Source organism: Motacilla alba, chromosome Z (assembly GCF_015832195.1).
Source record: "Motacilla alba alba isolate MOTALB_02 chromosome Z, Motacilla_alba_V1.0_pri, whole genome shotgun sequence".
NCBI classification, from domain to species: Eukaryota; Metazoa; Chordata; class Aves; order Passeriformes; family Motacillidae; genus Motacilla; species Motacilla alba.
In genome coordinates this window covers 40974618-40993105 of record NC_052046.1, presented here as the reverse complement: position 1 = coordinate 40993105, position 18488 = coordinate 40974618, and the positions used below count along the sequence as shown (strand labels likewise).

The 18488-nt window shown below is 40.5% G+C and overlaps 1 protein-coding gene across 1 annotated transcript in view; it reads left to right on the top strand.

Moving 5' to 3' along the window:
- DGKQ (diacylglycerol kinase theta) overlaps positions 1–15878 on the top strand; it is an 87440-nt gene extending 71562 nt beyond the window's left edge. Inside the window, exons 19-23 of the mRNA XM_038125571.1 lie at positions 675–775; positions 4182–4328; positions 5490–5601; positions 6985–7137; positions 8272–15878. Coding sequence (XP_037981499.1) covers positions 675–775; positions 4182–4328; positions 5490–5601; positions 6985–7137; positions 8272–8442 — 684 coding nt within the window. The 3' untranslated portion in view covers positions 8443–15878. The remainder of the gene's footprint in view (positions 1–674; positions 776–4181; positions 4329–5489; positions 5602–6984; positions 7138–8271) is intronic.
- Positions 15879–18488: the final 2610 nt, after the last annotated feature.

The following is an 18488-nucleotide window of genomic DNA, read 5'->3' as shown; positions in this document are numbered from 1 at the left end:
TTCCAGCTCTTTTTCACTGGAGACAGGGGCTTTTTTTCCCATCTGCTTTTTAAAGGTGAAGGATGGGAGAGTAAGGCCTAGGATAAAAGAGTTATGGAATGAACTGGCATGCAAAGAAAGATTTAATGGAAGAAGTGGTCAAAATCTGTAGAAATTTGAGGTTGGCATATAGGGAGCTAATTAAAATGCAGCTGAGTAGGTGAAGTCAAGTTGTTCATTCATCTGGTGTAAGCTGGTCACCTTCCAAAGTAAGTAAGAGTGTCTTCCCAATGATGTAATATAAATACATGGCTGATGCCAAAAATAATAGTGGCATTAATGTTCAGCAGCTTGTGAAGTTATTGCATAGAATTGATTTGAGAGGTTGAGTTGGTTTTATTTCTGCATTTGTTTTTATTTCTGCCTTATTATGCTCGTTACTTTTAATTAAAATATTAATTATTGAAGTTTCTGATACTTTGGAAATAATGACTAAGCATGTCAACACTTGTTCATGCAGCTTTATTTTTAGTGCAGTGTTTCTGGAAAATGTTTTCCAGAATCTGTCAAGATGCAAGTGACTTGGAAGAATCATCTGCAAAGCTTGCTTTTGTTGAAAAACTTTGGAACATCTTCATTTTTCATTTATAAATGTTAGCAGGAAATTATACCTTTTTTTTTTTCCTTTTGTTCAGATTGTACAGATGAACAATTACTGTGGTCTTGGCATTGATGCAGAGTTGAGCTTGGACTTTCATCATGCTAGAGAAGAAGAACCAGGGAAATTTAATAGCAGGTAATCCTGGGGAAACTAGGTATGAAGGTCAATTCTATGGTATTGCATTACTTCTAATTTACACTGCGAATGATAATATTAAATGCTACAGATATCCACTAATATTGCTTGTGACAGAGCTGGGACAAGGAGGAATTAAGCTAGCCAGGAAGTCATAGACACAAAATTCCTTTGTTTTGTTGGTTTGGGTATGGTTTGGGGTTTTTTTCTCTATCAAGAGAGCACCAAAGCAGTTTTTGGAAGCCATGTCATTGTTTTTCAGTATTCTTAGTTGCCAATAACTGCATTGTTAAGTGAAATTTTGAGATAGTGGAAATATCTCTTGCTCAAAGCCTTTAGCAAGAGTGAGGGCAGTGCTGCTACATGAGCAATAAGCACTGTTAAGAAGTGTTCAGAACTTCTACTGTAGCTTTTCTTGTTTTGCCTAGTGCTGTTGCAGCACCTGCATTCTGGTATTAAAGATTAAAAAAACCTCTCTGTATCTCAAGTGAGAATGTTATGAAAAATGTGTTGACAGAGACCTTCCTCCTCTCTGGCATGCACATCAACTAGTAATGGGACCTTTTCTTCTTCCCATAATTGCTGAAATTGATGAGCAAAATAAATCATGTCTGTGTAATTAATCAGTAATTCCTCATAGAAACTGTTTTTGTTTGCTTTCCTCTATGTTTGTGATTAAATGCCTTCTAAATTGTCTCTTGGTTGCAAGAGTTACAGCCAGTTACAACTGTGCAGTGTTAGCTTCTTTTTTTTTTAAATTCTTTCTAGTAAATTAACTAAAAATGGTATCTACTTAATGCAAGATGCAGCAGCTGCTAGTAGGTGAGCTGACTACTCTTGAGTGTAGAACAGGAAGGTTTGTGTTGTGGCAACAGAAATTGCAGATAGTCCTAGGAAGAAATATGGGCTTGAGTGCTCTTCTGAAGCAAGACCGTAAACTGATAAATGTCCCAAAAGCTGTGTGCTCTCTGGCCTCACTCAGTAGAGTCTCTTTTTATGCTCTGGACCCTTGGCTAGCAGCTCAAAGTGCAGTGATAACACCCCTGCAGGAATTCAATGCTGATCTTGCATTGAATATCTTGCATATCTGCGAGGCAGATAAAAATAGTGTATATTGTGACAATGATGGTCTTCGCATTGGTGAGCGCCAAACTATACAAGTTTTTTTCACAGTGTAAAATTTAATGACAGGGCATCTGCTTTCATTCACAGAATCACAGAGTGGGTCAGATTGGAAAAGATTACTGTGGTGATCTTCTCCAACCTCCCTGCTCAAGCAGGGTTGTCCCAGAGCACTTGGCACAGGATTGCATTCCAGATGCTTCTTGAATATCTCCAGTGAGGGAGACTCCACACCCTCTCTGGACAATCTGTTCCAGTGCTCAGTTAGAAATAGTAAAGAAAAGTAAAAAAATTGTTCCTTATGTTCAGGTTGAACTTCTGTGCATCAGTTTCTGCTCATTGCCTCTTGTCCTTGCTTGCTGCCTGGCTCCATCGTCTTGATACTGTCCCTTCAGATATTTATAGACATTGATAAGGTTCCCTCTCCTCTTGAGGCTGAACAGGCCCAACTCCCACAGCCTTTCCTGGTTAAAGAGACTCTCCAGTCCCTTAATAATCTTTGTTGCCCTCCGCTGGACCCACTCCAGGAGTTCCATGTCTCTCTTGTACTGAGGAGCCCAAAACTGGATACAGACTGAAGATGTACCTCACCAGGGCTGAGCAGAGGGGTAGGATCACGTCCCTCGACCTGCAGCTGATGCTCTTCCTAGTGCACCCAGAATCCAACTGGCCTCTTGGCACCCAGGGCACATGGACATGGACAGCTTGTGGTTCACCAGGACCCTCAGGTCCTTCTCCTCAGAGCTGCCTTCCAGCAGATTGCCCCCAGCCTGTGCTGATTCATGGGATTATTTCTCCTAGGTGCAGGACTCTACCTTTGCTCTTCATTGAATTTCAAATTGTTTCTCGCTGCCCATCTCTCCAGCCTGTCGACATCTCTCTGAATGGCTGCAGAGCTGTCTGGGGTATCAACCAGTCCTTCCAGCTTTGTCAGTGAACTTGCTGAGGAGGCATCTGGCTCTTCATCCAAGACATTCCCAGGGCATCCTGGAGCAGTCTTTAGGATTGCATACTACAGAAGAGATCACATCTTACTTGTACCATCCAAAATGGCAGGAGATTGCTGTGGCAAGCAGTTTTCTAAATGCAAGGTTTGGGAGAATATTTTGCGTGATTTAATGCAAGTTTGTACTTATATTACAGAGATATACAACTGTTCTGCAGTTAGGGCACTGTGAAGTATTCTTTCAGTTTCTGAAGGCTTTCTTCTTCATGCAACAAAAACTAAATCTTCTTGGGCGTATTGCAAGTGTTGTGTTTCCTACTGATATTCCAGTATCTTTCAGTTGTATCCAAATTAGACAAAAGCTATCTTAGCATAGGCACATCTTGCATGGAGCAGAAGTGTATGTTAAATGGCGTTACATGAAGTACCTTTAATTTGGTGCTATTTTAGACTGTTAGCACATAGGACTAATCATTCCCAATGTAATAATTTAAGATGACTGAAAAGTCTGAAAAGTCTCTGCCTGAAGATTTGGGTGTAACCTGCATTGGCTATCTTCCCCACTTTAATGTCTACGATATTTAGACATAATGGTGGAGAGATTTTGCAGAGTTGAATTCCAATGACACCCATGTACTAGTAGGGTAAAATAATGGAAATTTATGCTTTTTATTTTAAGGTTGCCCTGAAGGCTATGTATCCAAAGGTTTCCATTATAGAAGAAAATAATGTGTGTTTAACTATCTTTTGTTTATGTTATTCTTAAAATATTTTGCCATTTCTAGGGATGCCATAAAAATCTTTCTCATCTTTTTTATTCTAAAATTAGAGATGTTAGAGCTCTGTCACAAGTTGAAATTACTAAGCCTGTTTTAAATTTCCGCTAAGCTATTTCAAATTAATTAGGAATTTGTAAAGCAAAGATTTTCAAATGTTTTTTTGCCATAAGTATTATAGCATTGCTTGAGAAAACAATTTAGAATTGGTCATGATGACCTCTGAGTCTTAATCAAAAATGTAATCTTCCAGCCCATGAGTTTACATTTCAAAGAGGCATTGTATTCAGGCAATGCTTCAAAAAGGGACAATTTCTCTGTAATAAAATTTCACAGGCTGTAAATGCCTCAACAGCAGAATCATCCTTAAGTAAAGGTATGTAAAGTAGCAGTTCATGGTTTATGCTTTGTTTTTATGCATTAAAGCTAGAAGAATTTGAAATGGGTTTTAATTGAAAAACTCTTTATATATACCTGCTAGAGGACAATAGTGGTATATATACAGGGAAGAGTGCTATGCTTGGCCTTACCTTTTAGTTACAAGATCCTTGTCTGCTCCTAGGTTTCACAACAAGGGAGTTTATGTGAAAGTTGGGCTACAGAAAATAAGTCACACTAGAAACCTGCACAAGGACATAAAGCTGCAAGTGGACCAACACGAGGTGGAGTTACCAAGTATAGAAGGACTCATCTTTATTAATATACCCAGGTAAAAAGAAGAGGAAGGATCTCTTGTGGGTGCGTGCTGGACTGTGTGTGTAGAATTGCTGCTCGGTATTTGAGCATCAAATGCCAAATGGTTAGGTAACAAGATCAATGACAGTCAACCTGCGCACACTTTCTGACATGCTGGGGACCGAGTACCTAAACAGTTCCTGCAGTGAAGGCCAGGATTTCAGCTGTCAAACACTGCCCAGGTCCTACAGGTCAATATACATGGAGTGTGTGATGCTACCTGGGTAGCCATGGAAGACCACAGTTCAGATACCTTTACAGGTCTGTGTGTGCTTCCTTGACACCTGCAGGGAGCTAGAGTAACTGTTGTGTAATTCCACAGGAGATCTGGCTTCCTTAGATGTGATGTTGATAGAAGCAGGCTTTTTGTTTGCACAAAATCAGCAGGTAATTAGTCCTGGCATACAATTATTTTTTCAAGTACCATCTTGTCTTAAACAAACGGTATCTCTTTGCATTTCAGTCTGAAAATGTTTTATTCAAATACTCCTTTTTCCATGTACACAAATATACATTGCACATGAGAGCTGTGGAGAAGAAAAGATCCCAATTAAGTGATGAGTAGTTCATGTGCCAAAACAATAAGCAAGTGATTTAAGTGGGAAGGGTCAGTACTGCACAAAAAGCAGCATGGTTTAAATTGTCAGAGCATTTCAGAGGATTAAAGTGCATGAATATCTGCCTATCTACAGGTGCTTTTGGCCAGGAACAAGAATGAAATCTTGATAATTGTTTTAGCTTTAGTTTCTCTTCAGTAACTTCTGTGAATGTTGTCAAGACAATTAAGAGCTATGTTAAGTTCTTCAGTCTTGAAAATTAAGGGTTATTTTAGCTGTAACCTTTATTTCCAAGGAAACTAAAACTCTACAGAGTCACCTTCTTCCTATTTACACCTTTGCTTTCCATCTGAAACTATTTACTTTGCTCCTTTTACTACTAAAAGATCTGATAAAAATTCTTCCAGATTTTAGAAAGAGTTCCTGCTTTTACAATGCAGGAAAACTGCTCCCTCCAGCTGGTGGGGGAGCAGAGTGTGTAGCTTTTGTAGCCTGGGAAACCAGCCACCCTTAGCAGGGCACCAGGGAGCGTGCCTGGGGGGAGACCACAGGTGGTCACTGGTGTGCTCTCCACACAGCTGGGGCTCTGGGGCTGACCTCTGGGGGTCTGAAAGTGACAACCGCTTTGAGAAGCCACGCATCGATGACGGCCTGCTGGAAGTGGTTGGTGTGACTGGCGTTGTTCACATGGTGAGTTGGCATCCCAGTAAGCACAGAAGAAACATGCATTTTATGGGACAGGCTTATTTCTGTGACAAACAGTGCACTGGAAGTGCAATTGCACCTCTTTGTTAAGGTTGGGTAAGAAGAAGTGATAGGAATTGAGACCTCTTAAAAATCCAGGGGGATTTTTATGCTTCATGACTTAACTAGACTTTGAACCAAGTAGAGAAACATACATATGTGCATATATATATATATATATATATATACAAAATACAAATATATGTATGTATTATGGAATGCACTGGCTTTCTCATAACAAGTATCATGGTGTCCAAATGGAATGCTTCATGGGATGAAAACAAGATTTTATTCTAATATTACAAAAACATGCACCCTTCACCTAATATATTTGCAAAAAGTCTTGTTGTACCTCATCACAATCACAGTGGAGATTCTATCAAGACAGGTTGCTTTATAATTATCTGCCACAGGCTTTCCAACACATGTCACTGAGAATATGATACTTGCTGCTCTTGATTTGAATGCTACATCAAGCAGGTGGTATGGTGTTCCTGCAAAGAATATTATGACTCAACTTATGCAATTATTTTTTAATTCTTTGATGTATTATGTATTTTTACAATGGTTCGTAACACACTCCTGTGGGATGGTATGTTATTTTTGTCTTCATATCTTACCACTGTTTAAAGAAATCTGCTGCTGTAAAAATATATGTGGTCAAGTAACTAGAAATAACTAATCCATAAAACTGCCAAAAATGAAAATGTGGGTGCTTAAATTTTGTGGAGCTCAATCTTTGGTGTTGGTCAGCTTTATTTTATAATTTAGATCTTCTAAAATACACTAAAGAGTTGTTTTGGTAGAGATCCTTAAATCTTTTGTGAAAGTAGAAGCAGCTTTGGAGTATAAATGTTAACAAACCTGTGCTTTGGATTTGTGATATTAAGGTTTTTACCCCCACATTTGGAGTTGAGTTTGGAAGAAATTTCTCTGATAAATAAACTGCTTTTAGACTTTGGAATTTCACACGTGCCAAAGCCTGCGTGTATAATTAGGTGTTTTTAGAAGTATTTACTGTGTTATGGAGGTGGAAGCCAAAGCAAACAAGAACTTTGTATGTTCCTTGGCCAACCTTTGTGTACAAACACCTTTGCTTTAGGAGGCTTTGTTTTGCCTCCTGCAGCCTGCAGGGGAGTTCTCCTTCCTGGACTTGCTGAAATAATTAATGCTGGGTCAGTAAAGGTATTCTACTTTTGCCTAAGCAGTTTTTTAGCTGAAACTTAAAATGTCAGGTGAGAATAAAATAATATCCACCCAGTTTAACTGCAGCTAGTATTTGTACTTCTAGTTGGGATGATTAATATCCTTGCTTTTATTCCCTAACAGGGTCAAGTCCAAGGTGGTTTTCGATCAGGAATCCGCATAGCTCAAGGCTCGTATTTTCGTGTAACGCTCCTAAAGCCAATTCCAGTTCAAGTTGATGGAGAGCCCTGGATTCAGGCCCCTGGCCAGATTATAATTTCTGCTGCAGGACCAAAGGTACTGGGTGTAGGTTTCTCTTAGTGATTTGACTTTGTTCGTGCACTGGATGTTACCATATTATCTTGCTTGTCTGTGTTCTCATGCTTAACCCTAAAGGAGCTGCTTAGCACTATGTGGTAACTGACACGGCATTTCTAAAGAGGACAGTTTGAGGGCTCTCTCCAGTGGCTCAGATGAGGCTCATGTTTAAAAAAATAGTCCCTGAGCTTTGGCCTAGTGATCCAATTTTTCCTTTGTATTGAGACCTGCAGGCAGTGTTGCTTTTCTTGAAGCAGGGCAGTTATAAAGGCCATGGTAGTAGTGCAGTGTGAGACTGATTCCTACCTGAAGGGAAGGGAAGGCCTGTCAGACAGTAGTAACAAAGGAGAAAAACTAATAAGAGAGGAGCAAGGCCTGTGAAAAAGACTTGGGTAATCAGTGTCTTGTTTTTTCTTGATTATCTAAATGTGTACATAAAAGACAGCACCAGCTCCGTAAGAATTTAACTTCTCTATTGACTTTGAAATTGTCAAATAAACATTTTGCAGTAGGTGACGGTGGTACACATCAGTCTGCACATTTGCCTGCTGCCTTAGGGATGCCTTTTCAACTCACAGACATACGCTGCTGTAGGCAAGCTCAAAGGATATGTAGCTGTACTGGGAGGGGTACCAGAACAATTGCCCTTGCTGAGAAGAAGTGAAAGAGAGGGTCATACCTCAAAGTTTCAGAATATGTTAAAACTTTGTTCTTTTAATGAGAAGAAGTGGAAGGGTAATGGAAAGAGAGAGAGAGAGAGAGCAAACCTGACTGGTCCTTCAGTGAGAAACATTTCGTCTTCCTCTGCCAGGTTACTGACTAGTTATCTCTATATATGGGTATATATACACGTGTGTACGGGAATATATATGCACACACATACATACATATATATATATATATATATATATATATATAATGCATACGTTTATGTAAAAAAAGCAGTAAATCCTATAGTTTTACAAGGATAGGTGCACCAGATAGTTGTGTATTTATGTGTTTTTCTGTTGCAGTTTAGCTTTTTACTTGGTTATTAGTTCGTTACTTTAGATCAGCTAACTGATGACTACAGATATTTTAATACTCACCTGCTTTTAAATTTTTAAATTTTAGGTCCATATGTTGAAAAAATCCAAGCAAAAGCAGAAAAAAACTGGAAGCCTGAAAGAGATGAAAGTGGATAGCACGTCAGTCTCTGAAGGAGGACGCAAAGGGGAGACCTGTGTTCATGCCTATGGTAGATACCACCCTGGTCCAGTAAAACCGAGCACAGACAAATCATGAAGAGTGTTGCCTATGAGCGTGCCTTTCATTACATTTTGATAGTACTGGGTTCTTCTTTGTCTTTCAAAGATAGTACCTTGTTGTCACAAATAACTATTATGTACCACTTGTCTCATCTGAAATGTTTACTTGGGGTTGCTTTTCTGTAAGCTGTTTCCCAGCCAAACAGAGATTCCAAGATGCTGAGATTTCTGCATTTGCCTTCACAAAAAATCCTTCCCTCCTCCCAGTTCATTCCTAAAGAAAATCATTCCATAGATTTTTTTTAATTGTTCTATAACTGAAAATGTGTTCCTTTAAATTAATGCTCACAACAGCATCCTAACCAAAAAAGGGGAAAACATGACCTGCTGAGAGCTCCTTAGATCAGTACAAATAGCACAGCTGAAACAGTACAAGTGTAAAGAGAAAAACACAAAACACAGGAGAGATTATTTTGGTAAAAAGATCCCAGTGCACTGGGAAGAGAGAAAGTGCTAGAATAGTTGAGTCAAAATGTTTCAGAGTGTTTACTTCAACAGTATTTGGACAGCATGAATGAAGGGAAACAGCCTGTAGAGCAATTTTTCAACTGTAGCTTAGTTTCTCATTATTCAGCCAAAGCCAGTTTTAAAAGGCATTTGAATTTCATCAGCTACAACTCTAAAAATAAAAAAGGAACAAGAATACCTAAGGCAATAGTATGTTATACCAATTCTTTTTTATCACTGAAACCATTAACTTTGACACCAGACTCTTTTTTCTTGACTTTACTTGTGTAAAGTGTGCCGTTTTCATGAATTTGGACTGTTATATAACAAGAAGCTCAATAATCATTATTAATTAGGTTAAAAGAAGTACCACTTAGTGTTCAATTAAGTAAATTAGCACAGTCATATGTTAGACCTGAACTGATGTACAGCATAGCTTTACTGAGGAGCCTTAGCATCTAGGCTTCAAATAACTGGGAATGTGAGAGTTGTCATGAAAATTCACTTACCTCGCTAGGCTTCTCAAGTCTCTGTGAGTGTTACTGGGTGTGGGCCCAGGGACAGAGTGACTGTCTTTTCTCACTTGGATGAGTGTGTGCTCTTCAGAGGCTGTTTCTTCATCAGTTCCTGTGAGGCCAAGACCCCTTCTCTGTGTTTACCCATCTGCTGAAGCTGTGGCGATCCAGTACTTTCACAGCTTTGTGCTGGTGACTGGTGCTGGAGCAGCCATACACCTGCCATACACTATCTAGATCTGCTATCCATGGCTACAGTCATGTTGTTCTTCACTCATATCTCTGCTGTCTCATCTCAACATAGTACCCCAGGAACTGAACCTTTCCCTTTTGGTCAACACAAAGGGCTCTGTGAGCCACTTGTGGGCAGGGGGTGGGCCTGCAAGATTTTACCACTTCTATGCATCTGCTGCTTGGAGCTGCTTAAGCCATGGTGGCTAGAGCCTACTTAGCCATATGGTGGGCTTACTTGTCCTCTGTTGCACAGTAATAACTATTTCAGCTGTGGGTGGCATGAATTCATCACTTGAGTGTTAGCCTTTGGAGCATTCCTCTTGCCAGTGTGTCTAGAAAAACATCTCTAGCTGCTTTGGGGGACTTAAGTGTAACTTTGAAAAATGCCAAAGCTGTTTTGTGATGGAGCCAGTTAAATGCTGAGGCGGGTCTTGCTGGGTCTTGTTGATGAGTCTACTCCTAGCACTGTGACAGCTTCAGCAACAGCTGACCGTTACATGTGCTTTTTAGTTGCTGGTCGTGGTGCAACGAGGGTGTGAATGTCACCTATAGCAACAGAATTATGCAGCTAAAGCTAGAGGGAGAGACAGACAAAACAGCTATGGAAAAATAGCAGATGCCTGCATCTTCTCCTTTCAAACTAGTGATTCCTTCTCAGTTTTCTGGTAGAGACGCAGTTGGAGGAATGACTTCTGTTTTCAGTGAAACCTCTTCTTAATTGTTTAAATTCTTAATTTTAATTTGAGGATGTTCTTCAGGTCCCACAGTGTGGACTAGAACTTCACTTTCATTCAACATGAAAACTGGACTCATGCTATGAAGGAAATAGTTTGGATAGTACAGATAGTACAAAAGCCTTGTCTTCCTGATCATTAAACACAGGGTTGTCTTCTTTATAATCTAGGTATGAGGGGTCAGCTGGACCTCTTCTGGCATCCTGGTACCAGCATTACAAGTAAGGAGGATCAAGTATTGTATTTCAGGATGTCCACTCTCTGAATGAAGCTCACAAATGAGAGAGGAAATCTGGAGCAGGCTGCTGCTTCCCGATTGTCTAGAAAGAGAGAGAAACTGCTTGGTATCCTTGGGACAGCAGAATGAATGCATGGTCTGCTTTCCAGTTGCTGACTCTGTAATGGAAGCTGGGCTTTTTGTTGGAGAAAACATGCATAAATTTTAAGATTTCTGGTACTGACTGTCTTCTGCAGCCCAAATAAATAAGGCTGTCATACTGTTTTTCCAGGTATATATAACCCTGCGTCATGTAGCTGACAGTGTTCCAAGTTCTTGGCTTGTTATGGACCTGTCTCTCCTTTTGCTCTGTATCTGTTATCTGAAATAACATAAAACTCACAGGTCACAATATTTTAATCAGAGGGCCCCTTGCTGTGGCATATTCTTTGTGGCGATTTCTTATCCTTGCAACTCTGTAAAAGCCTGTTTTAGGATAGCATCATGGTAGCAAGGTGACTCTGAAGTATGAGTGTAATCTCTTCCCAGCTTCCAGAGGCCGTCCTGGTAGAGGACAAGGCTTTGAGTTTTGTTCCCTTTTCTGCTTTTTCCCCAGAAACCAACTGCCATGTATTTGAGCAGATGAGTGCCGCACTGGAATGAAAACATAGTTAAGAAAAACACTTCGTATATATGGCCTCTGAGCATCAAAAGATGATGCTTAATGTCTTTTGATGACAAAACAGATTCAGTTGAGATAGGAAATCCCCTGTAAAGCTTTTAAAAGGAGGAACTCACTCATTAACCCCTCTGTTAAGATGTTCTAGTTTCAGATTCTGTAAAGGCCATTATATCAAGAATATATGTGTGTGTGTGTGTAGTTTTTTTCTCACATTTTCATTGTATATGGTGTCCGAGAAGGCCTAGTATTTTCTTCCATGGTATGCAAGGTCTGCATGAAGGGAGGGGGTAACTCCTTGCAGTTAACATGAAATGTTTAGACTTAGCCTTTCCACTAAACATAACAATGCAGTATAATTTATGTGACAGTGGGCAGATAGATGATTCTCCATACTGACTGAGTAGTATTGTGAGAGAGCTTAGTGATCACATGGCCAAGTACTTCAAATAATGCAGCAACAAAAGTGTTGGGGAAGAGGCTCTGTTCTTTCAGATAGGTATAAAGTAACATCAGGGACACAGGACCAGGAACTGTGGACAGTGAAGAGATGCAGGCTCTTTGCTATCCTGAGCACACTCCTTCATCCTCTCTCCACTGCCTTTTTACCTTGCCTATAAACCATGGCAGGCACAAACAGCACAACTAGCATCTCTTCTGCTGAGGTACACTCTCCTGACCTTTTATTAGTGTCCTACTTAGGCATTGCCAGCACTGGGGAGAGAAAGGTCCTGAAAACCCTGGTTCCTTTCAAATACCACAGTGCTGCAGATTAATGCAGGTGGTCAGTTGGTTAAAATCTATTTTGATGGATAAACATATTACCTCTGCCTTGAATTAGTAGAACTAAAATTCAACAGCTCATCCCTGAGATACGGGTGCTACTTCAGAAAATTTGCTGCTTTTTTCCCCCATGGCTTTTACCCTTGATTTGTACAGTTTAAATTGCTGATGTTTTCACTGCATTGAGTTTTAGATTAAAGGGTTATTTTGCCAAAAACCTTTTGTTTATATGTGTGTATATACATGTGTGTACATACATGTGTGTACATACATGTGCACACACCCTTTAAGACTACGCCTTATTGTATTTCCTTCCACAGTGCCTAATTATACAGCTTTTGCCCTGTTACAGCATTCTGATAGCACTCACTTCTGGATCTTCCTTTCACCACTTTTGGACATGAGGCAGGACTTGGACTTTCCTACAAGACATGACGGCAATATAGTGAAAGCACAACCGTGTTTAGAGTACAGTTTCTGCAGGTATGCAGTTTGAGCTCTGCTTGCTCACTCTAGATTTTAGTCAAGTATCTGTGTCTCTAAAACCAGTGGCAATGGCTATTGTAGCATTTTAAAAACTAGGAAGAAGCTGTCACTGCAAGACTTGCCTAAGGAACAAAACTAAATGAACTGTTATAGACAATTGTTGTTAATCTTCATGTTTACCCTTTTACAGATTTTGTATTGATTTAATGTCTTCAGAGCAAATATTGTACTTGATCTGAATGTCAGCTGTTTCGAACTGCTCAGCATTTATGTGTGCACGTGATTCTGTAGCAGTCTGTTGGCATATAAATGTCATTATCAAATGAAACCTCTTTTTGTGGGAGGAGAAGGAAAGAAGAGCTGTTGTGACACTTAAAAAGGGCTTACATTGAAGACACAACAGATTTGGTTGCATACATATTTAATAATGTACAGACTGTAGGTATGCTCTGTCTTGCATAGTCTCCAGTCCGTATTCCAGCACCAGTATTGGGGGTTCATTGGAGTTGTGCACTGGCAGTAGATACTTTTTCAGTTTGCACCCCATAAGTCTTCCTTACCACCTTCAAAGTGACTGTACATCTTCCTGTTTCTGCCAGGCTGCCTTCCTGCCCTTTGGGCCGAGTTCTGTACCAAAACTGGTAATGAAGGTATGAGCATGTGCTGGTGAATGTGTGTGGAGAGTGGGGGAATGAAGTTCCTGCTCTGAATACTGCTCTGTCAGTTTGGCTTAGACTATTCTTTAATTTCTACTTAGGCTTCTACTTTAGCCATCTAACAGTGGTGCAGCAAAGATCTGGCAACTACTGAATTGCATTGGATTCGCTGGTGACAACGTTGCCTCATTTTCAGGCTTCGACCTTAGATGTGTCAAAATATGTATTACTTCATTATACTTTTTGCACTTAACAGAAAATACAGGTTAGATAGGCTTAGAGCGTGGCAAAATTGCAATGTTTGTACTTTTTTTGTAAATAATGGGGATGATTCTACACATAAAAAGATGCACTTTCAGATAACAATGAGAACAAGTTTGTAGAATACAATTGTTTAGGAGTTTCTCTGGCTGCAGTGTTCCTGATCCCCATCCATGTCTAACACTGTGTTCTCCTTGAAAGTCTGCTTGGGGATAGAGATGGCTTCTCACATTGCAGAATGTATTTATAGCTGACTGACTGAACGTTTGTGTATGTTTTGAGCAAATTCTCTGCTATTCTAAGTTTTAGGTTTTACTAGACTGCTTCGATAATGCATAAAATAATGTTCAAGTTTTATTTATAATGTCAACACTTACTGATTTTACACTTAGTTTCAGGAGACATCCAGCCCAAAGCCTTCATTCCTTTTGCTATTTAATAGTTTTGTTTTGGTGTGGTTTCTTTTTTAGCAGTGTAGGCATTTTATGTGTGGAGTGCAGTGAAATGAATGCAAATTACTAACTTAACCTGCAGTTAAAGTGGTAGTTTCAATGTTTACAGGACAGAGACTATTGATTGTAAACCCATACATGTCCACTGAAACAGTGCACTCTTTGTGTGTTTTGGAAGCACTGTTTCTGCTTACCATAGTAATTAATGGAATAGTTGCCTTCTGGTTGTAGAGTATTGGTTATGTTGCTGTGGAGAGATTTCAGTGTGGGTTATGGCTTCTCTGCCAGGGACTCACAGGACAGAATTTGCACTGATACAAGTGTGTTATATTGAAGATGTTTTCAGAAAAGTTACTTTATTTTTTGTGAAGATAATTTATGAGAAGGTTTTATAGCAGATCAGTGCTGAAAAAGTTGAAGTCTTGAAATAAATGTTTGTAGATACTAAAGATCTATCCCAAAGCAAAGTATTTTTTAATGGGGCAGTGTTACTGGTGTAGTTATCCCTCTGAGCTCTCCTGGCATCATACCCATTTGGCACGTCACTCTGCACCGGTCAAGTGTGTTATTTAGGGGACAACCTGATTTCAGAAGATATGGCTTCAATTATATTGTGCATATCCCCTGATGGGCAGGAACTCCCCATATAAACATCAGCCATACAAGGCAGAGCTTCTCCCCATACAGATCACTGCAGGTTGAAGAGCAGAGAGCCTGCCCTTGTGCTTGACTGCAGAAAGGTTGTAAGTCTGGTGACTGTCTGGCACTTACAGTCCTCTCTCTCACCGTCACAGAGTCTGCCACACAAGCTCTTTTGCTTTCTGAAGGCAGGCAGGCACAAATCAAGAGTGTCCAAGTCAGACTGCTAATACCTTGTCTCACAATGGCATCCATTTCTTAGTGCTGCTTATCTTGCCAAATTGGGTAGCAAGAGGTGCTTGAAGTATTACTGAGTATTTATTGTGTAATTTTTGGGTGCTTATAAAGCCTTCACTGCTATTTTAAAGCAAAACTGGGGGATCTGTAGCATAGCAATAGCTGTATAACTCTAGCATTCCACACATGCCCAAAGCAAGTTATCCTTGTGATAGTTTAGTTAGCAATGGTGTAGCTAGCAGCAATCAGTATCTTGAAGCTACAAGTTCTGAATATTGGAAGACAACATCTCTGCTTTGAATGCAAAGCATTAGAGTTTGTAATTCACTATAATTTCAGCATCTTTCCTACTTAAAAACGACTGACGACATCTTAATTCTCCTCAAACCATAACTTAACTATTGCTTAAATAACTGTTTTTCACTTCTGGTTATTTAAATCATCCAATTTACACAGTTGTATGAATGCTGTTTTATTATCAAGATACTCTTAAGGTGTCTCATAGCATTTCTTGTGAATGTTCTATGTTCTAATACATCAGTAATAAATAATCCTGACCCAATAAACTAATGTAAGCTGACAAGTTACTGTCTAGTGCTTATTCTTTGTGCATCTGCCTAATTCACAGAAAAAAAAAGCAGCCTAATTATAAGCATTAAAGTGGTTGAAAACAGTTTCCACTCTGTGCCTCAAACCAGTAATGTGTTATCACACATTTACTTGTGGATTGGTCTCAAAAACTAGCTTTTAATGATGTAACTTGTTTCTCAATGTCTGCCTTGCAAATGAGACATTTCACTATATTGTGGTAACTTGTCTACAAAAACCATACCTAGTCTACTAATATTTTTTTTTAAGTAATTTGTAAAATATGGACTTTTCTCTTATATTTAAACATCTGTTCACCCTTGGGTTCTGTTCTTAGAACAATTCTGTGTATATTTTGCAATACGTGTTTTGTGTTTGTACATTTTGCACCAGTATGAAATATTGTATTCTAAGTATTATTTACAAGTTCCAGAGATCTGTAACTAGAATTTGCTGTGAACAAATACAACATCTCTTCTACCCTGGATGCTTGTGGAGTAGTTATGCTTTAAAAATAGCAGAATACACTTCTGCAGAAACAAACATACTTCATCTCAGCTGGGCACTGCTTTTATAGGAATTCTGTATCCTTGCTGTTTGAGATTGGGTCATGCCCTGTGAAGGCATGGCTGTGTTCTAACAGTGTGATTTCAAACATTTTCATTTGTGAGATGACATCTAAGTTTGATCCCTGCAACATTCAAGCACCTCTAGAACACTTATTTCTGTGGTTAGCACAGTAATTGGTAAAGTCTTTCTGTGATAGCACCACAGTTTAAAGCACACAGACTTACTTTAATGATGATCCAGATTTTCCAAGGTATTTTTGTACAATTCCTTGCCCTGTTTGCCCTTCTCTAGGAACACATGACCTGGTTTTCAGGCTGTGGGTAACAGGCACACACATAGCCTTGTGCTTGGCTCAGGTGAACAGTGGTGGACCTGGCCTGCACAACTCACGGGCCAGACCTCATGGACCTTGGCTTGGAGGGACTCAGCTGGGATAAGTGGAAGGGCTGTCCAGTGAGCCAGGCCCAGCTGGAAACTCTGCCCCACTGTGGGTGGACAGCTCACCCCTCCTCAGAGGTTAGGGTCTGCCTTTCATGGCTGGGGATGGGGGGCGGGGGTCACTCAGCTGGACATCTCCACTTGGCGTGTCCCTGCTGCAGTAACCTTGCCTCTGGCAATGAGCGATTGGTTTTCCCTGCTCTGTTCAACAATTGACTGCAGAATTGAGGAGGCCTTGGTTATGTCCCAACACCTCTGGAAAAACCTTACTGTTCCTTGTGGACTGCAAATTAACGAGCTCTGAAGCAGCTATAATTACATTTAAATCCATATATGGAAAAACTAAGTTTGGGGCTACAGTTATGGGAAAAGAGGGGAAGCAAACAGAACACTGACCTTCATACAGAGAAAAGAAAAAAAACACAAAACATCCGAACCTGGAATTATTTTTACCCCTGCCCTCCTCTGGGCTGAGAGAACAGCTAGAGGAATAGACAGCTGCCAGCAGTCCCTCCCTGCCCATACAGGTTGTGCAATCTGGCTGTACTGCTTTCTCATCAAGGGGAACTGGTGTCTGAGAATGGGAAAGATGGGTTGGACTAATATAAATCCCAGTTTAACTTCAGTGTGGATTTAGCCACCAGTTAGACAGTACTCTTTGAAGCACAGCTAAAAGGAAAACAAACAAAAAAACCCCAAAAAACAAACAAACAAACAAAACACCTTCTAGTTGTAATAATGAAGTCACAAGGAAATTAAGGGCTAATGGAATCATTTTGGACATAAAATTGATAAGGAGATGACAGGTTTGGGCCCTAAAACAGGTGATTTCTTGTTGTGAACAACTGTAGCACCTGTGATCCCTCCTGCTGGTGCTGAATAACCAAATGCTGGAACACGCAGCAGTGGTGGTGGCATCATCATCTTGAAAACAAAACCATGCCGACAGAGCAGTGCCTCTGCAGGTGCCCACCTACAGGCAAGCAGCCTTGACATGAGTAATACAAATGGGTCAAACCTTGCCTCCTCATCAACTAATAAGGCTCAACATTCACTCCTGAACAAATCTCTGTCCCTCACAATTTGCCCAGACTTCTTTTGTAGCTGACAACATACTATATTGGTCTATCCAGGACCTGGCTTTCAGGTTCTGGAAACCAAGAAATCCAGCCTAAGAGTCTACTAGGGAATCACAGAAAGAGAGAGGGATAGGAAAACCAAGAGCAACACAATGGTTCTAGATAGGTTAGAGGGGTAGAACAGCCAGCACAGACAAGGCACAGAGTCTGCAGAGACAAATGCTCTGACCAGAACCCTGGTGACTTAATGCAGGGGCCTTGTGATCAGGGGCAGAGACGGGGGCAGGGTAGGCATCAGAAAACACACACAGTGAAATTGCACATAGACAGCACCTCACTCTACACCAGCAAATGAGGAAAGGACAAGCTCTGTCAATTTCAGGGTTTCCCTCAGCCAACCTGTGTTGTTTATCAGTGATCTTTTATCACAATTAGCCACTCTAACAGACAAGCACTGGCCCCTCTGCTGGACCAGTGTCCTCAAGTCTGTGACAGATAACTAGGAGGGGGCTGTCAGTCCAGGATTTCTGGGGATGTTGCTCACAACCCCACTCATTTGCATGCTTTGAGGTCAATACCTCCTGGCTCAAAGAAGCTTTCCCTCCTGCAATTTCCAAAGCACAAGCAGCTCACAAGGCGCAAAACATTCCCAGCAGCAAGGACATGTCAGTCTTGCCAACCCCGCTTCAAACTGCCTATGTGGAAACAAATTAATCCAGACACATGGTCACTACATAGCCTTGCATTGAAGGTCCTGCTCCCATATTTTTCTGTCACACAAGAATGCCTTGGTGTCCTCTGATGCAGCAGCCTCCCCAGCAAAACATGGAGCAGAGCTGATAGCAAGTCGTCTATGACTGACTCTCAGTCTCATAAACCACAGTCCCCACAGGCAACACCCAACATCTCCAGTCCAGAAAAAACTCAGGGAGGCGGAGATCACCATCTGACAGAGTCTCAGCATGTCTGCAACAAAGGTGTGGAAATGATACTCATCTAGGACATGCC